The sequence below is a fragment of the Acipenser ruthenus genome, chromosome 29 (assembly GCF_902713425.1).
Source record: "Acipenser ruthenus chromosome 29, fAciRut3.2 maternal haplotype, whole genome shotgun sequence".
NCBI lineage: Eukaryota > Metazoa > Chordata > Actinopteri > Acipenseriformes > Acipenseridae > Acipenser > Acipenser ruthenus.
In genome coordinates, this window is record NC_081217.1 from 22,542,958 (window position 1) to 22,566,373 (window position 23,416).

General features: G+C 43.9%; 2 protein-coding genes across 2 annotated transcripts; one reads left to right on the forward strand and one right to left on the reverse strand.

Annotated features, from left to right (window-relative positions):
* The first annotated feature begins 2,907 nt into the window (after positions 1-2,907).
* On the forward strand, positions 2,908-13,249 carry LOC117429500 (potassium voltage-gated channel subfamily A member 10). The gene is made up of 2 exons (XM_059004415.1): positions 2,908-3,058; positions 10,798-13,249. The coding sequence occupies exons 1-2, from the start codon at positions 3,008-3,010 to the stop codon at positions 12,607-12,609; spliced, it is 1,863 nt and encodes a 620-aa protein (XP_058860398.1). The 5' UTR covers positions 2,908-3,007; the 3' UTR covers positions 12,610-13,249.
* Positions 13,250-15,319: 2,070 nt separating this feature from the next.
* On the reverse strand, positions 15,320-18,040 carry LOC131702172 (uncharacterized). Its single transcript, XM_059004422.1, has 2 exons — positions 17,908-18,040; positions 15,320-17,061 (listed from the first exon to the last, which is right to left on the reverse strand). Exon 2 carries the CDS (start codon positions 17,040-17,042, stop codon positions 15,969-15,971), a length of 1,074 nt encoding a protein of 357 aa, XP_058860405.1. The 5' UTR covers positions 17,043-17,061; positions 17,908-18,040; the 3' UTR covers positions 15,320-15,968.
* Between the last annotated feature and the right edge of the window lie 5,376 nt (positions 18,041-23,416).

Below are 23,416 nucleotides of genomic sequence, written 5' to 3' on the forward strand. Positions count from 1 at the left end.
TTGTGCTTGACAGTGAGAGGTTACCTGCTAATATCACCAGCGGATTAGGAAGCACTTTGTTTTTCTGTCTCCCTTCTGTTATGAAGCCTCGTGGAGAGGACGGCATCCCTGCATCTCCTTCACCCAGCTCAGTCTGAGAAGCGCTCGTCTGCAGACAGAGGTAATGATGGCCTAACGTCCTTTCCAAATCAAATCAGGATCAGCATTTCCAATGGGCCGTGCATTCAAACCACTTAAAAGCTTTTCAACACATTAGTACAGTTCAGAGGCGGATAGAGTTACCGAAAATATGAGAACCACAGATGGATTCAAGGAGGCTAAATGGATTAGCAGTCAGTTCTATTTTCTGGGATAATATGTACAGTACAGTCGATCCTGTAACAACCATTGGGCACACAAATTCAAATAGTGATACCGATAAACAGGCTGAAACCTGTATTAAATCATTAATACACCATTGATATAATATACATATAGCTACAGCAAAGCCATTAACTTTGATAAGTGGCTCTTCAGATGAACGGGAAGGCTATCGTCTGTGAACCGGATGGTTTGCAGTTCGCCTCTCCATTCAGTTCAATGGGCTGAGATGCCAATTCATTACAGAGCTGGTTTGATCAGTTCATACAGAGCTGGGATAAGCCACTTCTGGCTTGTATTAGGGCATTAAACAGAGCCCTGTAGTTAATGTAATCCAAAGGGACTGCTCTGGTTATGCCCGTCAGTCCCTTATCCCAGAAGGGTACAGGGTGAGCAAACTGACCCCTTACCTAAAGAAATTAATAACATTTTTTTAAACTTTTTTTTTCAGTAATTCATGACAAAGCACCACAACACAACCAGAATCTGACAGGGGTACCTTTGAGGATTTGGGGGTGTATCTCAAGATGAAACATTTGACCTCAAAAGCACACTTGGACAGACTCTGTGAGGTTGACCCTGGGGTAACTGAAGAGAGGAGGAGGGGTGAGAATAGATTGAATGAAAGTGGGACTAGCATTGGAAAAAGACAGGAAGACATAAGGAAGACAGGTGTATGATGTTCGTTTTTTATATACTGCAGACTACATACCTGCAAGATATAGACTCACTGTATCTTCACCAGCACTGAGGGGGTTAAATCTCCTCGGTGTGCTTTTCCTTGCCTGTCTATGTATGCTAAATTATTACTGATCTGTATCCCAGGCCCTGTTCTCTATGCATGGCCTATTTCAGCAACTCTTTGGGGAGAGAAGCTATTAATGGGACCACAACCAAGCAGCAACACTCCTGAAAAATTCAAAAGGCTCTTTCCACCCGCAAATGAATGGATCTCATCTAAGGGGCGAGTTTACAGAACTGATTTACAGGGAGACGATGGAAGAGAAGTGCATTAAGAGATGTGTCTTTTATACCAGGATGTGTGCTCAAACATCACCTACAAATTAAGGGCTGGGGTGGCATTTCAAATGCAGGTTGTTTCCTGTTTGATTTGTTGTTTCCCTTTTCTGGCTACAGTGTTGCTGGGATAACGAGCTGAATTGATGAGCTGCCGCAGAGCTGGGATTGTAAGACCCTCCCATTGCAGGTGATGGCAGGAGTGTGCCCGTTCAGTTCAGCGTGTGCTTACATGACAAATCAGCAGCCGTGTTCTATAAATATCTGCTGGGACAGACATGGGTGTAAATCAAACCATCTTACAGTAAAAAAAAAATCGAAATAACCCATTTAATAAGCGAGAGAAATGCCCTTGTGTGCAGTAAAATAGGTGCTATTTATTTCCAACGCCATTTGACTCCAGTCATTCACATGTTCTGTTATATTAGAGAATGCAAGCATGGCAATTTTTAACACCTGCTGTAATATATTTTGGGCAGTGGGTGTCTCAGGAAAGAAAGAAAGAAAGAAAGAAGGAAAGAAGGAAAGAAGGAAAGAAAGAAAGAAAGAAAGAAAGAAAGAAAAAGACCCCTCTGGACAGTCTGATCCTCTTTCCCTCTCTCTCTCTCTCTCCCTCCCCCTCTCTCCCTCTCCCTCCCCCTCTCTCCCTCTCCCTCTCTCTCTCCCCCTCTCCCTCCCCCCACACTCTCTCCCTCCCTCCCTCTCTCTCTCCCCCCCCTCTCTCTCTCCCTCCCTCCCCCCTCTCTCTCTCTCTCCCTCTCTCTCTGGGGAAGCCTTGGCGCTCAGCAGAGTTGATTGATTCACCAGGCCATCCTATATCTGTCAGTGGAGGTGTCTGATTTAATAGATGCTAAGAAATAAATAATAATAATAATGTGACAGTGCCTGTGAAAGATGACGGGCACACAGGAATGCAGATGGAACCCCTCTATACACCCACAAGAGGGAGCAGATAGATGACATCATCTCCGGGGTGTCTGAAGCAGTCTGTCCAGCTCTATAGAGCACAACCCCAGTGACAATCCAATATCTTACAGTGTGGGCACAATGAAAGAATGAAAGGTTGTATTTGTAAGGAGCGTGATAGTGCCGTGTGTCTCCAGTGACTGCACCGGGGATGACTAGATATCCTTTCTCACTTAGATTTTCCAGGAGGTGCATCACAAACAGTAAAAACGCAAAGATGACATCACACATAAACACCACTGACTACAGAGCGACACCCACGCCTAAATATGATCATCACCCGTCTGACAACCTCTTCTGTAACTGTTGAGCAACCGACCTGAAAACGAGGGTTTCTTTTGAATCGGCCTCCTCCTGCAATAGTGCAAAAGATTCGGCCGGTTCCTTTTTCAATCTAAGAACACAGTATAGCCAAAATGTTAAGAAATACAGGAATTCACCCAGGAATAACAGCTGTGTGAAATCATTAATCACACACCAGTACAGCCCACTCCTTTTGCAATGCACACGTGTCATTTAAACACGTGATTCTGCAGGGCGCATAATTCCCAAACACCTGTCGTCCGCACGTCTGTGGTGGACTGAGCGGTCGGCGTTGTGCCTGCTGTCCGGTTCACACTATGGGGTCAGACCCCGGGAGCTGTTTGCAGTCTCCGCCGTCACCATGCAACACTATAGACGGGAGCAGGAACGATCAGCGACGAACGCGCGGCTGGTGAGTGTTGGTGCCAGCGCGCCCCTCGAGAATACAGTTACATTATTGGAATAGTTTACTCTACTAACCCCTGAACCGTGTCACTACCCTCCCTCTGTGTACTTCTGTGTGTGAATGAAACGTACAAGATGTATGTATTTCCCTGACCCGTTCACTTCCCCCCTCCCCCTCAGTCTCACCGCCCCGATTTCGTCTGTGCAGCGTTGTGGAGTTGTAGGGGTATATTTTTAACCAGCTGTACAGTGCATTTTTTAAAGGACAATAATTCAAATTGATTTAATGCTGTTAATGCATTCGTTCATTTTAATACGTTACACTAGCCCCAAAACTAAGTTTTTGTTAAAATAAAATTCATTAGATAATTTAAAAAAATACATGCATTAGGCTGGTTAATCACAAGTTTGTCTAATGACTTATTTTGACGAATTATATTCAGGTTGGTTATTAAATTTTGTTACGTATCTTAAGTAAACAAAAAAATATCATTCTGTAAAATTAAATTAGATTTAACAGAAATGGGGAAAAATGAACTCGCTTGTATTTCCATTTAAAACGGATCAGTTCTCAGCCGAATGCGCGTTTTTAACTTTATCAAACTCCGTCTCAGTATCCGTGAGAGGGGAGCTCGGGCTTTCAGTGCCGAGGTGAGCATCATGATCCCGACTTCAATAAGTTCTGTCGCCTTGAAAATACGAGTCGAGGGCGCGTTCGGGACCCTGTGAGCGGCGATTAATACCCTGGCGCATCTCTTATAACATTTAAAATGAAGTCTTTGTAGCGCAGGGGTGTTATGAGCACGCTCAGCCAACGCGCCGTGCAAACCGCTTATAGCACGTGATCTATACAGTGAAAGTTGGTCACTCGATTGTATTTATTTATTATTGTATTTCATTTTTATTTTAGATGTATTATTCATATTATTAGATAGAGAGCAGGTCAAATCTCGATAGCAGATGGCTTTTGTTCTTATTAATGTAACATATACATGATGACGGTTCAATCTGGTGTGAAGAAGGGTTTCTCCCCGACGCGTGCTGTGCTCAGTGTGTCGTGATTAGACTTGGCAGCAGACTGTGTACAATGACACACACACACACACACACACACACACACACACACACACACACACACACACACACACACACACACACACACACACACACACACTGCAACGGTCCTGACACTGGAATTGCTGTCCCGCGTCATCACTACCGCCTGCCCGTCTCCCCTCGCCTCCGCCACCAGTCAGCATCCGGGAAAGTAACAGGGACACCTATTTATAGGCTGCGAGGCGAGGCGCATGCGGCTCCAATTAATAAAAGAAGCGATCGTCTCGTCGCAGGCACTTCACAAGAAATTAAAAGCCACCTGCTTTAGTTAGAAGAATCATACATTCCGGCCTGGGATACCCACGTGAGATAGCGGAGTTATTTTCGTGTCGGTATGTGAGATTTCACAGGCGCGGTTCATCTCCCTGGTGTATTATACACGTTCGAGTCAGAATGATTGTGTAAACAGAGAATAAGAATTCAACGAGGATTTAGAACCCGTGGGAAATCGTTTAGGTTGTAAATGGAACATTTGCACAGTGCTTGTCCCATGAATTAATCCTGAAATATTGAAAAAAACGAACGATTCCGCGCATGCTTCTGGCATTTTCAATCATTTATTCGCTACACTTCAATATCCTAAGAGCACTATTGTTTTTGGAGACCGCAGGACACTGTGAACACTGAATCGCACCGTCAGTTAGCACAGTTTGCACAAATAAATACATTAAATACATTTTAAAAAAGCAGCAGGTGAATGCAATTAGGAAGGAATAATGGAGAGCACCAATAGCCATCTCCTCATCCTCTGGGAGTTGAGGCTTTAGTAAAAGACCATTAGTCTCCTTTCTCCCCTATACATAATTAATGCAAGAAAAGCAAAGCAACAGCAGAGGTAGATTCATGACAAGCAGGTTATGGATTATTAAGACCTGCAAATCCTGAAGTATATCATCAGCGAGACGTCTCGTACAGAACTCCAAAAATAAATCAGCGACTCCGAACTCCGAAGTCAATATCAGAATGCAAAACTCCAACGAAATCTGCTTCTCTGTGCAACAGCTGCTGTTCGAGGCGTGGAGAGTTCTGGAGAACTTTCCTGAAATCAGCTTCCACGGCTCACCTGAAGAAGAGACCTCTGTGCTCTCAGAAGTGAGTGTGTCTTACATGCGAATGCAGGCGTCTCCCTGCCTTGATCAGGAGCAGCTCTTCTAATCTCCAGAGTCAGGCTCATTCAGTGCAGGGTTAGCCGTGTTCCCTTACAGGTAAGCGGTTCAGTTTACCCGAAACACCGAGCTTGCCTGGCAGCATGTGAAATTCCACCCCTAGGGAGCACGCTTGCCACCCCATGGATCTGCAAAGAAAAATCCCATTGAGATCCCACTGTAATCCCATGACGAAACCCACACAGAACCATGGTGTTCCAATGACATCACAATGGACATGGAAACCTCGCAGAACCAAGGTGTTGCAATGACATCACAATGCACATGGAACCCTCGCAGAACCAAGGTATTGCAATGACATCACAATGCACATGGAACTCATATTGCACAGAGCCTAGATCACACTGTCTGGTTGCTTGACTGAATCCACAGAGAAGCTGCCAGGTTACTGTTGGCTTATATTGACTTGGCTATTTTAATTGAGCCAGTGATCTATAGCAGGCTGAATTGAGGTGTTGGGGTGATCCATTGAGCTTACATCTGTGATCAGCTACCAGGAGATGAATCTTCGAATAGGGGAATTCCACGCCAGCACAGCCCACGTTATACAGCCATCACAGATACCCTGGCATTGCTTCAGACAGCTCTATAAAACAGGACAGGACACTGCTGTGCGTGTGCTGCATGCTCGCAGTGTCTGTGCACAGCGAAGGGGTGCCCTGGTTATATTTCATTACAGCTCAGAGATAACGTCTCTCCGTTTCTCTGCCTTGGCTTCTCTGTAAGGGAATACCCCTAAAGCAAACGGAGAGTGGTTTTCCAGAGATATTACTTACTGCTCTGAGGCAGCCCGGAGTCATCTTCATCAGCCCACATACATTTTAATGAGGGGACTGCCCTGCGAGCCTGTGGACTGGCTGCTCATCCCAGGGTTCCAGAGACAGTGGCACTGCAGCGCTGGCATTGCAATGGTTCTGCATATCTCTATACACAATGCAGCACTTGGGTAGCAGAGGCTGGAGCAATGTTGGTTGCAAATCCATTGGGTTTGATCGTGCTTGCATCGCTGAGGTCTATCAATGTAATAAATGTCTGAATAGTCTTTCTTTAAACATAGATAGTGTTTTGACTCCTGTAAATTATTAATGTGCAGTGCAGTGACAGTGCTGGGGAGATGAGAATGGAGTGTTTTGTACTCATTGTCATTAATGTGCAGAGGAGTGCTGGAGAGCTGACAATGGAGAGTGTAGACTGTGTCTCAATAGTAAGGTGCTGGTAATCATTAGTATGCAGCCTGTATGTTTGAAAGCACTGCAGCAGATTTGAGGACTGTCGACTGGGTTGTGATCTGAGGTTTTAAACAGATCTATTAGCTCAGTCCTGTGGAAATTCCTGGAATTACTATCTCTTAAAGAGACAGTACGGAGAACCCGAGAGAAACAGAGCTGGCCCACTCGCACAGGCATCATGCAAAACAAGTTCACAGTAAAAGCAGATTCGTTTTTGTTGTTGAAAAGTAAATAAATCCTTTTCTAATAAAAAAATACATTCATCAAACATTTGTAGAAGAATCTGGACTTGAGACTATCCAGCCATCCATCAACTGTACAGAATTCATAATGCATACATTCAAAACTTTATGCATGTATGTGTGTATGCATGCATGTATGTATGTATGTATGTAGGTAGGTATGTAATGACATGAATACATGCAGACATGCACTCCACATACAGTAGTAATCTTGTAGCTTAAAGCCATCCCTCACATTTACTACAGACAGGTCAAATGCAAATGAGCAGAGCACCTGGTTTCCTGTGTGGCCTGGTGTGATGCAATCCTGTGCTGTCAGGGAGCTGAGCGGAGATGGAAACCGAAGCAGGGCTCCTGCAGTGTGAGTCAGGGTCTGCTACAGGGAGACCTGCCTCTGCCCTGAGTGAGTTTAAACTGAGTGACAGGTAAGAGGTGTGCTGGTCTGTGTGCGTGTGTGTGTGTGTGTGTGTGAGGGTAGGTTCTGGTTACACTCCACGGTCAGGTTTCCAAATCGAAGCCTAATAGAGCTTTACCTCTTCTGATTCACTGATGATTGTTAGCCAGGACAGCAGTTTGTTCTGTGATGGAAGCTGTCTGGCTCTGCTGCTGGGGATTCAATTGAAGAACTCTTCAGACATACAGGTGAGGCTGCCTGGAATAGATTCTGCTGCCTCTGTGTGATTGGGGAAATAATTAGGATATTTTCAGCTGATCTTTCTTTACCCGATTATATCATTTATTTATTTATTTTTAATCATTTTAATGGGTTTATAAAGTAACTAGCTTTCTTGCACGTTAGCTCAAATGTTTGTTGCTGGTTTCGTTATAATGAAAATCTGTGTGCAATTTAAACAGAAGATCTGCATGTCCCATTCTGATCACAGGCATAGCAAGGCGTCCGCAGCGTCAGGTTACTGAGCTAATCGGAAACGCTGGCCACTTGCATCCACAGTGTGCTGTTCATGTGCCTGTATTATTGTAAAGTGGTTTTTCAGAATGGTTGACAAAAGTGTTAGCTGGAAACTAGTGCTTGAATTACAAGGGCTAGCGTGACTGGTGACTCCTAAAATCAGCTACATAGTTCTGTAGGGGCATCCCTCCTGCATGGCTACAGTATTGTTTAATTCAATAAGACATGTCCAATACTGTTCATACAAGCCTCATTTCTATATCTGTTATTGCCTTTTTATAATGGCTATAAGGCGCAGAATAACTGTTGATAGGATTATAGAAGAGAATATTGCATAGTGCAATAACACTGACAGCACGGTCAAAGGAGAATGTGTGTGAGATTCTTTTATTTTCAGCCCTTGTAGTAATATACAATCACAACCTTTCCTCAGGCTGAGTATAAAAAGCTGCACAGCCCTTCAAAGACAGTTTTCTGGAAGCTCTGTTGTGAAATTCAATCACTGTGTCCGAAACAGCAATGCTGAGTCCGGTCGTCTTGACCCTCAGACTGTGTTTCCTTACTCACTGGTTTGCAATACAGCACTGTGTGTGATTACAGAACATTGTCAATGCTGGTGCTGCCCACAGGGTCCCTGGTATAGCTGTCCATTTCAATCAATAAACACGTATCTGTAAACATGCCTGTAACCCTATAATGACAGTTCAGCATGGCATGGAAGCATTACACAGTGCCAGTAGTGTGGGAGTGATAATGTGCCGTGATGCTGCTATGGATTAATAGTGCGTGTTGTGTGTTCAGGATATCACAGGTTTGTTAAACGCTTTGTGTCCTGTCATCTCATTGTACTGATGGCTGCTTCTTACCATTATAACTGCCCTGGTGCAATCACTCCCCCTTCGTGTTTTGAATACCAGTTCTTAAAGAAATTTAAAAAATGTGACATGTTTGTGCTAACACTTTACCCACTGCCTGCCAGCCCAGCACTGAACCCCTGCCTGTGTGATGCATGACGCTTCGGCTCCAGTGCCTCCACCCCCCTGCAAAGGACATGCTAAGATACAGTTACCTTTCCTAGCCGCCCTGGAAATGTGTCATCTTTCCTCACTGCCACTCACACTTTCACTGGCTTCTCCAGTTTCACAGCCACACTAATCTCCCTGTGTGACACCCAGCAGAAAGACACTTTGATAGTGGCACAGCATGAGAGCTACAGCTTGGGAATACCGGCTCACTCACTACTCGCTTCTTATTGACCCTTCTAAAAGATGACCGCGATCATGCTGAAGTGTATTGATTATGCGTATATGCATGTACTTGACATGGCAAGCTTTCTGCACAATATATGCAAGTACACAACTGTATCAGGTTAGGGTTAGGGTTAGGGTTAGGGTAACATCATGTAAAATAATTACACATTAAGTACATTGAACTGTGCAGAATAAAATTGTAATTATGTTGTAAGCACACATGTATTTACTATGTAGCTGCTATGCAAATGCACAGTAATTCAAGTGGCTATATTTTCACTAACCCCTATGAAACAGTACTTGTTAGAATGTAAGTAATCTTACTGTTAATGGTTCCTCTGAATTAATCTATAACATGTGTGATAAGAATTTATGTTTTATATCGTTCTTAAGGATCAACTCTCTTGAAACTTCAAGGATACAGACTTATTATCAAAACATTTGTCTTAGAGCATTACAAAGTTCTTAATTAGGACTACTGTAAACTTTATTCCCAGATTAGAGTTTAGCGCAGTGAATAGTGAACAAAAATGTGCATTCTTTGAAACGAGGCCTCCTTCTCCTTCACTGAACAGAATCCATTACCTCTGCAGAGCCAGGCGGTCTCTCTGAATGACAGACACAAGCATGGCAGCGGACACTTCCAGCGCTGGCATTGAACGCTGTCAAGAAGACATTGCTGTTTGTTTTACACGCTCAGTGAGCTGTACTGTGTCTGTCCCGGTTCTAGAGAGAGGACTGTGGTGTCTAGTGTTGACAATAGCCCACCTTTTTACAAGGCTAAACTTACCCCTGCTTCGGGCCTGGCTACAGACAGACAGAGGTCTTCGGTTTCCAGTCCTGTCAATCCTGAGCTAAGAGAAGATACCTGATTCACTCATGAGTGCATACAGAGAGTCACTGCCACAAGGGCTGGAACCTGAACCAGGTCTTAGACAGGTCAGGAAGCACAGCCTATTAAACACAAGACAAGTTTCATTCAGTACCATCTTTTGAAAGGAAAAACAAAAGCTGTTAATTCTCAAAACTACAGCCAAACAGCAAACAGTGATATAAATGGAGTTCTCTTAACCAAACAGTGATATCCATGCAGTTCTCTTACAGAAACAGTGATGTACATGCAGTTCCCTTAAGCATGATGCAGTTGTGGCTTTCTCATCAGGTGGTACTTTGCTCCAGTACAGTAACGGCTCCAGTGTTACACCCCATGACTCCAGGGTGCCCTGGGATCACTCTGTCTCCTTGTTTCGGGTGATGTTTGAGACACTGTGCAGGATATAGTACGCGGGTGGAAGGCAGGGGGTCATGTGGTCAGTGACAAATGATCGGTCTGAGTCACTCAGATAATGTGGCACTTTACATCTCACTGGATTAGAGGGGGAGTATCCTGTACAGTTTTGAAAATCGTTTTTACATATTTAATATGGTAGCCTGATGTGAAGAAAATTATTATGAATTTGAGTAAACAAAACCACACAGTAAGAATATGAAACCTTCTAGACTAGAGAGACTGGATAAGATGCAGCACGCACACACACACACATGCACACACACACACATGCATGCACACACACACATGCATGCACACACACACTCACACACACACACACATACTCCCTTCCACCTGCTGCACACTTATTTCCAAAGGGACCCTCGTAACCAAGAGACAGTTATCTGGGAGCGCAAGCAGGTGCTTTGCACGTCACATCTTCAAGATGAGACTTGTGTGTGGCAGAGCGGTCGCTGTCTTTTCTGAACAATAAAAAGAAAAAAAACCTTTCTGTCTGCCTACAAAGTCATCGATCTGATCATTTTCCATCTTCCTGTTCACAGATTTGCAGAGGGAGAGAAGACCACAGCTCAGGATTGTCTAGTGCTGGAAAGACTGCTTTGCTGGCCTCTGTTCTTACAAGGATTGTGTTCCTCTTTCTTGAGATTTTGTTTATTTGTATTTGGTTTCCTTGCTGGCGTCACTCTGGGCTGGGAGGGGGAGCTGATATGACCAACTGCCGGGAGATGGAGGTGGCGCTTGTGAGTGTTGAGAATTTGAACGGCTTGGGAATGGGAGACCAAGGGGATCACAGCTATCCTCACCACCCCACCGAAATGAGCACCCCTACCAGGACCCTGGATCACCCTCCCAGCTACAGCAACAACCTCCACTACCAGCATAGCCAGCAGCCACAGCCCAGCCTGCCCAGGAGGGGACGATCTAGCTGTGCCAGCCTGATCTCCAGCTGGAAGCTCTTTCTGAACAGCGAGGGGACCCAGAGTGAGACCGTCTTCACCAAACTGGCCATGGAGTGTGGAGAGGACTTGCTGGGGGACCAAGGGGGGAGGAACGAGGGCGACCAGAAGGTGATCATTAATATTGCCGGCTTGTGCTTTGAGACCCAACTCAAGACCCTGGACCAGTTCCCTGAAACCCTTTTGGGTGACCCCCAGAAAAGGATGCAGTATTTCGACCCCATGAGGAATGAGTACTTCTTTGACCGCAATCGGCCCAGCTTTGATGGGATCCTCTACTATTACCAGTCTGGGGGGAAGATCAGACGTCCAGCCAACGTTCCCTTAGACATCTTTGAGGCTGAGATCGTCTTTTACGAGTTGGGGAACGAAGCCATGGAGCAGTTCCGAGAAGATGAGGGCTTCATCAAAGACGTGGAGGTCCTGTTACCCACGAATGACATCCACCGGCAATTCTGGCTCCTCTTTGAGTACCCGGAGAGCTCCAACGCAGCCAGGGTCGTCGCTTTGGTCTCTGTTTTTGTCATCGTGGTTTCCATTGTCATCTTCTGCCTGGAGACCCTTCCCGAGTTTCGAGAGGAACGGGATTTTTTCCCCGCGACAGACGATTTCTTCAACCTGAGCCAGGAGGCTTCTCCCTCCTCTTCTAACCCAGTCAGCCCTTTCTCAGACCCCTTCTTCATCATCGAGACAGCCTGCATTGTCTGGTTCTTCTTTGAGGCCTTCGTGCGGTTTGTGGTCTGCCCGAGCAAACAGGAGTTCTTCCGTAACATCATGAACATCATCGACATCATTTCCATCATCCCTTACTTTGTCACCTTGATCACCGAGCTGGTAGCCACTGCAGAGCCCACTGCGGGACAGACCATGTCCCTGGCTATACTCCGCATCATCAGGCTGGTCCGCGTCTTTCGGATCTTCAAGCTCTCCCGGCACTCCAAGGGGCTGCAGATTCTGGGGCAGACCCTCAAGGCCAGTATGCGGGAGCTGGGGCTGCTGATGTTCTTCCTTTTCATCGGGGTCATCCTTTTCTCCAGTGCAATCTACTTCGCAGAAGTGGACGAACCCCAGACTCAGTTCACCAGCATACCCGAGGGTTTCTGGTGGGCCGTTGTGACCATGACCACAGTAGGGTACGGAGACATGTGCCCGATCACTCTTGGGGGCAAGATGGTGGGCACCTTGTGCGCCATAGCTGGAGTCCTGACCATCGCCTTGCCCGTGCCCGTCATCGTCTCCAACTTCAACTACTTCTACCACCGGGAGAACGAGGAGAAGCCCACGATACCCACAGAGGGAGAGACATCCAAGACGGCCGCCAAAGACGGCAGCACAACCTCTCTCAACCAAACTAACGGGTCTCGGCTGACCGACAAGTCAAAGAACAGCAAGCACTGAGCTCCGAGCAGGGGCTGGCACACTTTTCCATTTCCAAATGCTTTCTTTCACCAGGACCCTGGAGGTTGGGTTCTCATTTCCCAGGGAGTCCTGGAATGATGGGGGTGGAAGTTACTTGTTAAAAACCCCAAACAATCATCTTCAGCTATCAGCAATACAGACAGTGGAGTAACAAAACAACAGTGTACACTCCCTGCCACCAGCAGGGGGAAATCTTCTTGACTGCAAATGTGTGAACATTATGAAACCTTTACTGGTTGTAATATTTACCTTTCTTACTAAATATAGTTACAACTGTATGTCCCAAAGGATATTCTTTTAAACATGTTGTTTTTGTGTAAAGTTTCTGAGGAGAGGTTATTTTAGTGATGAGTTTCTTGAGCAGGATATTCCTCTGGTTATTCCATGTGAATTTGGACAGGTTTCACAGGTCCTGTAAGCATTGATCTTGGGTGTATCCTGTGCGTTTGAACTCTGACCTGTGTCTATATGAGGGTTAGCACTTCATTCTACCAATACCTTTCTCTAGTAACCCATTCATTAGAAACAATAACAGGTGGTTTGCATTGTTTTCACACACAGTATAATCGTATTGCACAGATTGAGCGCTCTATTAAAAAAAAAGGTAAATAATAACACTCCAAAGGGGAGGACGATATTCGGCTTTCTTCGATATCCATAAATATGACAATCGCTTGTGTAAAAAAAAAAAATATATATATATATATATATATATATATATATATATATAAGGCAGGCAGTGTGGTCCAGTGGTTAAAGAAAAGGGCTTGTAACCAGGAGGTCACCAGTTCAAATCCCTCCTAAGCCACTGACTCATTGTGTGATCCTGAGCAAGTCACTTAACCTCCTTGTGCTCCGTCTTTCAGGTGAGACGTAATTGTAAGGGACTCTGCAGCTGATGTATAGTTCACACACCCTAGTCTCTGTAAGTTGTCTTGGATAAAGGCGTCTGCTAAATAACCAAATGAGAATATATATATAATATATATACGTTTTGTGATTTCAGTGTAGTTCTTATGTGAATTGAAAACCTGAAATCCCTGTTTTGGTTTTTGTGCCTTTGTATCTCTCTCACTGCACATACACAGAGCTTTGATGACACATTCTGACACACCTGCATGGGTTCTCCATTGATTATCAGGTTTCTCCACTCACTGAGAGAATGAGAAGGTGTAAACAACAGGAAAGTGATGAGCTAGACAGAACGTCAGCTCGTCAGAAACAAGAAATCCATTGAATACACCCGCTTGGAACATCAGCTGCCAACTTCACGGAATAATTAGATTTCAGTGTGAAAATAAACTTGGTTTTGGGCTGCTGTGAAAATAAACACAACCATCATTTTCCCAAACTGCGGCAAACTCCCTCTCTCCTAAAAGACACCGAACCAAACTGCCAAAAGCCCAATGGGGTAGCCCTGTAAGCATCAACAGCACAGACCTGGGGGTTTCTGCAACGGCTAATACTGCCCCCTCCTGGAGACTCAAGCATTGAGATTGAAGTTCTCAAACTACCCCTTCATAAAGACCTGATGCTTTCCCATTGTTATTTGCAGGGGGCAGCTGGAAACAACTCAAGACTCAGGAACGGTCTCATCAGGGTCTGTATCAGTGTCAGTCTGGGATGTTGCACTGACTTTATCAGCGTGCAGACTATATATATTTCTGAATCATTCCACAAGGCTATACTTTGTAACGACTGTAGCCGATCTTCAAGTCCTTCTTTATTTAAACTATTATGTACTCCAGTTTCAACCCATAACGATTCTACACAGGGTTGTGTACAGTAATATAATAAATAATAGAATATACTGTGAGAGTGTGTGTGTGTGTGTGTTTTATATATATATATATATATAATATATATATATATATATATATATATATATATATATATATATATATACTTGTTTAATTTCTGATGATGAATGTGATACAGATTCACATGTATTAATGTTTAAAATAAAGAGTCTTTGGTATGTAATTGGTTATTTTTCTTGGGTAAATACAGCTGAAGTAAGTAATAAAGAAATCTTCAAAATGCACAACTTCTGTAAAGTTCCTAATGAAAGCCTGGGCTATTAAAAGACATATTTAGTGGTTCCTAAATTTATGGGAGGAAATCATAGAGGTGAGACCGGGGGGCATTCATCTGAAAACCGTTCTTAGAAACCTGTTGAATTCGAAGAATTTACTGTGACTAACCCAATATGACAAATATATCACATGTATTAGAGGTAGTAATTTCCAGTACAGCACTCGATAAAACAGAAGAACATAAGAGAAGTTCGGGAGCGAGAAGAGGCCGTGTGGCCCATCAAGGCTCGTCGCCCTGAGATCAGTTTTAATAGGATGTTGTAATAAAATACTATTATAATACAAAGACATTGAGAAAGACTGATTCCAAATGTGTCTCAGTGAATTTATTACGTTTCTTTAAGTATTTCACAATGATATAGGTGTATAGGAAACCTGTGTGGAACCGTTGGAGATGAATTTGGTTCAGATATTGCATATTGCACTGAAATGAGAGCTCGGTGCCACTGATAACATGGTACCCCATTGGGCGTTGGTTTATGTGATTCCATTGGTACAGCAAAATGTGAAGATATGTGATATATTGTACTAGACCCAGCTGCACATTCAACCACATCATTAAACCATTGAAATAAACAAACAAAACGAATAACTGAGCATGCATTGCAGAGATACGTCTTTATTAATGGGTTCAAGCCAATGCAGCTGAAACAGAGTCTGCATTGTAGAATACAAGCACAGGTTCTGCACAGTACAGTCCCAGTTACTTTAGTGCACAAAGCTGGGAGTCCCACTTCAGAACTGGTACATGCACTTGAAATATAAGCAGGTATTACAGATGCATTGTCCCAGCCTGATCCTAATCTAGTACCAATAGCAGGTCTCTTCTTTAAAGAAAGCATTATTACAACACAAAATACCACGAGTAAAAAAAGGCAGTATTTTTCTTTGGTTCATTTTTTTGTGCATGGTCAGGATGGTAGCATTGACTGTGTGCAAGTTAACTGCATGACCTTTATGGAAGCAATATTAGTGGATACAATACTAGGGACAACGATGCTGTGTTCCGGCGATAATGCTTATTATATCTGTATTATTTTTATAAAGAAATAAGGTTTGTCCCAGATTGACATTATTATGGAAAATATTAGGACTGTACTGTCTGTAAGCCTGCCAATATGATTTAGAAAAACAGTTATCGATCCATAATGCAAAATGAATTGTGTAGATGCAGTTTATATGCAGCTTGTATGATTGTTGTCTGTTTTTACTTAGCTTGCTCTGGCATCCCCCTGGGTCCAATTATCCTTGTATTAATTCTTCGATGAATTTCCTGCCCAAATTTGTTCCCCCTGTTCTTGCCATGATATACAAAGATTTATCCTTATTGCCAAACACGTTTTTAAAAGTTAACAGTTCACCGTTACTTTTCTTTTCATTTCGTATCAATTCTAAGAAGTATCTTGCTAACATATCCATTCCTGGGACACGACCACTTTTTGGTGTAAATTTTTCAAGGTCTTTATTATTTAGAATGGCGTTTATCATGAGGTCATCAGGCACCATGGCTTCTGCTACCTGTGTAATCATTAAAAACTCCACTGCTGAGCGCCTCTGTTGGGCTGAGAACCCATTCCAGGAATCAGTATTTAGGTCTGACTCTAGCATCTTCAAGAGAATGCCAGCCACTTTAGAATCTGACATTTTGCCTTTAAGAGGCGCCACAAGGTCACAGTACTTTGTGTATGATTCTGTGTTTTGATTGGTATCGAAAGTTTGCACGTAAACTTGATTTTTTGTTGTAGGAAATCCTCGACTAAGCTTTACTTTGCATGTGTTTCCAGGCAAGGGCAGAGTTAACATAATATCAGCTGTTTTCACGTGTCTGATATAAGTTAAGGCTTTTAGGATAGATTCAAGCTTTTGTGCTTTGTCGGTTACAGTATATGTTTCAATGTTATTATCTTTACCAAATGTCCCCCAGTTCTTAAGATTTCCTATTTGCGTCTTGATGTTTGTTTTAGCTTCCTTAAATCTTTTTACTATTATATTCTTTATCTTTGTAGTTAAAATATATTTGGGTTTTTTGTGCTTGGTTATGACCTTTTTTATTTGTTTTCGTGCTGGATTTTTATCTGATTTTTTCTTTATGTCTTTGACCCTTTTCTCATTGTCAGCGCTGTCTGGGAGGAGGGCCTCCTCAGTCAATAGGCCCCTGAGTTCGTCTTGGTTATTTCCAGCCTCTTCCTGGATGGCCTCCCTCACTGCAGGGTCCTGTTTGAGACTCCAGGGGGCGCCAGAGAGCTCCTCTTCAGTGCTGAGGCAGCCCAGGAGCAGCGCTCCCAAGAGCGGCAGGAGAAACACAGACCACTTCATTGTGACAGTCACGAGGGAGCTGAAACAACAGGATCAGTGTCATTCTGTAGAAAATCAACTCCAAATGGATACAAATTTAGCACATGGGACAGAACGGAGGCAGAATTGCACTAGAACAGTACACACGTGTTTTTACTGGTATACTGTAGAAGGAATGCACAATCTTTCTAGGACTCTCCTTCCCTCTAAGCTCCATGCATTGTATCATGATCCTGTGACACTGAAGACTCCCCTTCCCTCTAAGCACCATGCATTGTATCATGATCCTGTGACACTGAAGACTCCCCTTCCCTCTAAGCTCCATGCATTGTATCATGGTCCTGTGACACTGAAGACTCCCCTTCCCTCTAAGCACCATGCATTGTATCATGATCCTGTGACACTGAAGACTCCCCTTCTCTCTAAGCTCCATGCATTGTATCATGATCCTGTGACACTGAAGACTCCCCTTCCCTCTAAGCACCATGCATTGTATCATGATCCTGTGACACTGAAGACTCCCCTTCCCTCTAAGCTCCATGCATTGTATCATGATCCTGTGACACTGAAGACTCCCCTTCCCTCTAAGCACCATGCATTGTATCATGATCCTGTGACACTGAAGACTCCCCTTCCCTCTAAGCTCCATGCATTGTATCATGATCCTGTGACACTGAAGACTCCCCTTCTCTCTAAGCACCATGCATTGTATCATGATCCTGTGACACTGAAGACCCCCTTCCCTCTAAGCTCCATGCATTGTATCATGGTCATGTTTGATTAGTTGACTGCCAGGTGCTGAGGGTGACTGTCACTTTACTGTTCAGCACCTCACCTGTCTTTGCTCCCCCTAGTATATACACAGAGATATAGACTGATACATTACCTGTGGATTTCTTTCTTGGTTTTGGATGGCTTGGAGTCTTCTCTTGTTGAGTCTGGGTGATGCTGGCTCTTACTCTGTATCCTTTATACCCTGAACCAGGCAAACCCCCTGGACACTTTCATTCACAGCATGAGGCCACGTAGTGACAGATAATCAAATAGTGTGAGATAAGCATCACACTGGTTCAATAGAATTCTTCAAACTATTACAATAAACTCTTCATTTGTCAGAATTACATTCAAAGCTGTTCCTAGTTATTTAAATCGTGCATCACGGAATGTATGGATGGGATGAAGGCAGGCATTGTGTTGTATGTCTTGCAGTATTATAGCACAGGGAGTCTCCGCTGATAGAGTGCTGCAGTTGTGTCAGTTGTACACAGTCCACAGTAACTGGACTCTCTGGTATTGAGCCGTGTATCGACATGATATGAAATACTTCAAAGAAGTAATATTACCGATGGATGTAAATGAATGATATGTGTTCTTAATCGTCATGTATTACTGTTTCTGCACGCATGGACTTTTGCCATAAAGTCACAGCAGCATATTAACTGAATATCAGAAGCCTGTGCAACTCAAAAATGAACCCCATACCCTCCTATGTACCACAAAATAACCCCCAGACACTCCTATATACCAAAAAACAGCCCAGCTACCCCAAGCCCCCCCCCAGCCCAGCACATTTTAGATAGAGATTGCCGGTAAAATGTGATGAACGTATCGTTCCTTGAATGCAAATCTGTCAATCAAATAGTTGTCCTTTTCTTCCTTGTATTCATTGTGGAGATACAAATTGGATTATCCCAAGCATGTATGATGATGCCACATGATTTGAGTCTCAAATGTTGTGTGAAAAGAAAAGATAAGCTTGCATTAAATCATTAGTGAACATCTGTTTACTGGGAAAAGAGACACTGCACAGGATTGCTACTGTACTATGAGAAAGATATGTACAACATATCGAAACATTGGGCAGCTGGCTCTTTGAGCTAAAATATATATATATATATATATATATATATATATATGTGTGTGTGTGTGTGTGTATATATATATATATATGTGTGTATACAGTAAGATCTCTCCTTCAGTCTGTGTGCTTCTCTGCTGTCATCCATCTCACTCCCGTGTGTGAGCAGATATTAATGGCAAAGTGACCTTGAGTGTGGAGAATGAGACGCTGGCCCTGTCATGGCACTGCAGCGATCCGGGAGAATGCAATCTCACAGATAAAGCAGAAACACAATGTTACTGTGTTTATTTGTATTTGTGCATCTCTCACTGCAGCACATAGCTGAAGAAATCAATCTCTGAAAAAATAAATAAATAAATGTGTTTGTGAAAAATGTTCTTCTCCGTGCTCCTGCTTGCTTCGCTTGGTTTTTGGGGTCCCCTTGCCGAAGTCCCAATCCGTTCTCAATGGGGTTTAAACGAGGTTAGAGGAGCTGGGACAGCGTGTTGATCTGCTGTTAGAAACCGTAAACACAAAGGCCTTGGTCCTGCTGCAATACAGCATGGTACTGTACCTGACTCTGAATCTAATGGCAGAGGATCTGCAGACTGTATTCAAAATGCCAGTATTTACCACAGTACAGTTTGCATTGTAACTCTGCAGTTTTCTCATGCTTTTCCCAAGGTTAGACGTCTGCAGCATTCATAGTTTGCCATGTTTTTTTTGTAATGTGTTTTGCCATACCATAGGGGCTTATCTATGCCTTGGCTTTCACAATGCTTCAGTACAATTAGCTATAAGGATCTGTGAACCAAGGTAGCAAACCACGTGGGAGCCATCTCTGTTTGCCAGATCTTTGGGAAGGTGCTATGAAATTAAATGGAAGCAGTATCTCCAACCATAACCCTAACCCTCACCCTAGCTTCAACCTTAACCATACCTCCAATCCTAACCCTCACTCTCACCCTCACCCTAGCTCCAACCCTCAGCTCAGCTTCACCTTTTCATTCCCCGAGCCTGCCTGCCTGCATGTCTGCATGGAACTTTCCGTTCAGGAGTGCTCGTTAAAGATGAATAATCCTCATGCATGTTTTAACAGAGGCTGCTTCTGACTACAATCTTCCAGCTGATGAGCTCTCCTGCAGTTTCACTTACCCACAAAATACCGGTCTCTGCACAGCGCCCTGCAGCTGGTAGAACTGAAGCATCCTGTCTGTCACACTCCTACAGGAACACATTCCTCAAACACTTTGTTCTTTTGCATGACATGAATAGTTGATATGCAATGACCCATTTATTGATGCAAAGACATGCAATAGGAAAGTGGATTTTGTTAAATGCATTTTATGTCAATTTCTTAAAGCAGGAACCTGTATTAATCTTTATAACTATATATATACAAGAGGAGCAATTGTGACTTATTGTGGATACACACGTGTTATTTACTATAGGAGTCCTGGAGCAACATACTTTTCAATAATATATTATTATATATGCTCCTAAATGTAGGAATCTGAGAGATGGCAACTCATTGCATCTCAAAGTCACGTCTCTCCTCTGCAGACAAGCACAGCGCTGCAGTAAGAAAGAGTCCTGTTTGCAGGTGTTCTCTCCGCCCCCTCTCCCACTCAGCAGAACTGCACATGCTTCTGCCCCTGTGCGGACTCGGCTGCACTGGCACTGAAGGACAAGCGTCTGCAGTGGAAAGGTCAAGGATGGAAACACAGGTGGCAGGGCGGAGAACCTATATATGTTGCGTTTGAGTAAAACATGAACCCACCTCCCCAGTATCAGAGGGCATGGTTTCATTAGTGGAGGATATGTATGGGATGTGTTTTTCTATCTACAAATGTGGAATGGATCCCATTCGTATATCTAGCTGACTTAAAAGCTATCAGCAGTAGATTGAGATGAAAGCGATTTCAATGGCGGCCACAGATGAATAGAGTGTTGGATTTCAACAGCATGCATCTGAGCAATGGAAATATAGCACAGGATTTCACTTTGTAGCCAAGGTCAGAATCATCCTCTTCAATTGAGCATGTGAGCTCTGTCTGCCCCCTTGTGGTGATGGAGCAGTACTGCATAACACAAAGGCAGCTGTCCAAACAACATGCTGGGGAGAGGTGGGAGGGGTTGCTGAGTGGAGAATATGCTGTACATCACGCATGCTCTTTCTGCATGTATTCTATAGAGATTCCCCACACGATGGCTCTACATCACGCATGCTCTTTCTGCATGTATTCTATAGAGATTCCCCACACGATGGCTCTACATCACGCATGCTCTTTCTGCATGTATTCTATAGAGATTCCCCACACGATGGCTCTACATCACGCATGCTCTTTCTGCATGTATTCTATAGAGATTCCCCACACGATGGCTCTACATCACGCATGCTCTTTCTGCATGTATTCTAGAGGGGTTCCCCACACGATGGCTGCACATCACGCATGCTGTTATTATTCACAGAGCGGCAGCGACGCTATCAGGGCTCCTGGATATGAAACAGACATTTCATTTCGGGGGAATAATCTGTGAAGGGATTTGGTAGCTAATCCTGGAGCAGTCTGTCTGAATGAGCTGTGAGTTAAGCCTCTCTCCATTGAGAGAGTGCAACGCTCCTCCATTCATAATTCACAGCCCAGAGAAACAGAACCGCAAGCTTCAGCATCACTGGACAGCCACGGCTGGTTAACCTCGGTACAAAATGAACACAGCTGCAGCATGCAGCACTGTGTATTGAGATGGATTTCAGATGTCCGAACTCCCTTAATAATATATATATATATATATATATATATATATATATATATATATATATATATATATATATATATATATCCCCCTCCCCCGAATCTCTGAGCTGTGACGCTGGAACTCCATGCTGCGTTGTTAGTTGTTGTTTGTCCGAGTGTCCACTGGGTGGCACTGTTATGAAAGGTTGATCTGGCTCAGCATTCTGTTGCTTGGTAAATTTAAAGCCCTGTCATAAAGCCATGAACGATGGTAACTCCGATGAAGGAAATGATAATGAAACACAGATTCACAGTTTCAGTTCTGTGACTGTTTTTCCAGGTGAAGGTAGTTTCTGAACACTGAAATCCAGGACTATTGCACTGTATAACTGTAACATGAAGTTTTATACTAGTCTCCAAAGCATCAAAACGTTTCACGACACATGTATAGATTCAAATAGGGATCCTTAAACTACATTCTAACCATCAGACCTGATCCAAGCAGCCACTTATCCCAATAAACCCCAGAACAGTAACAGTAAATGACACAGGCACCTTGAATAGGGTGCCAGCTGTCTTAAGCATCCTCGCATGCTCAGTGCCTATGGTGAAGGATTTCCGTGGGGTTTTATAGCAGGGTTATTAAACCCTGCAACCCCACACTGTATCCGTGCAGCTGACAGACAGGCCCCTGCACTGCAATGTGTGCTCAGCTCACAGCCTAAAAGAGATCTGATTTAATAATTAACCAGAGCGGTGTGCTGAATATTCTGCATCCCAATGAGCTCACTGAAGAGCGCTGGGGCCTCATGCAGTCCAGAGGGTCCTGGCTGTCACAGCTAGTCAGAGCTGCAGAGCGCTGGGGCCTCGTGCAGTCCAGAGAGTCCTGGCTGTCACAGCTAGTCAGAGCTGCAGAGCGCTGGGGCCTCGCACAGTGTGTGTGTTTGTGTGTATCACTGTGGGTGTGTGTGTCTATGTGTGTTTGTCAGTGTGTGTGTGTGTGTCTGTTTTTTGTGTGTCTCTGTGTATTTGTGTCAGTGTGTGTGTCTGTGTATCACTGTGTGTGTGTGTCTGTGTGTGTGTTTGTGTGTGTCTCTGTATTTGTGTGTCTGTGTCTGTGTATCACTGTGTGTGTGTGTGTGTGTTTGTGTGTGTCTCTGTGTATTTGTGTTTGTGTGTGTGTATTTGTGTGTGTGTGTGTGTGTCTCTGTGTATTTGTGTTTGTGTATTTGTGTGTGTGTGTTTGTGTGTGTCTGTGTATTTGTGTGTCTGTGTGTGTGTCTCTGTGTATTTGTGTTTGTGTTACACCAGTTGGCCCCCACGCTCCTGTTTTTCAGCAGCTGTTAACACGCATTCCCCCCAAGGCACATGATTAAACTGAATTAATTCCCCGAGACATTAACAGAAACATTTGCTGACCAGCTTGATACGGTTTTATTTGACTCTGTCAACTGCTTCTCCCTTCTAAACAGCTTTTACCAGCAGTGACTCTGGTGTAAGGTACAGAGTTCCACTTGTAAAGTAGGCCTGTATCTCAGTCAATGAGCTGCAAGCCAGGCAAGCAGATAACAGCTGCCCTTGTATGGTCTCCTGCAGAAAGAGAACGAGGAAGTAGTAACTCCCTGATACTTCACAGTGTGAACAATGGAAAGAGCCTGAAGCTTTTCTATTGCTGTAAAGGGTGGAGTCCAGTAAACCCAGAATTGGGCAAGATGTTTCAGCTGTAAAATGTGTGGCAGGTTTGGGAGGTTGGGAGGTACAGAGACGCCACAGATGGAAAAGTCGATGCCTCATATAGGTGGTGCACTGCCAGATGT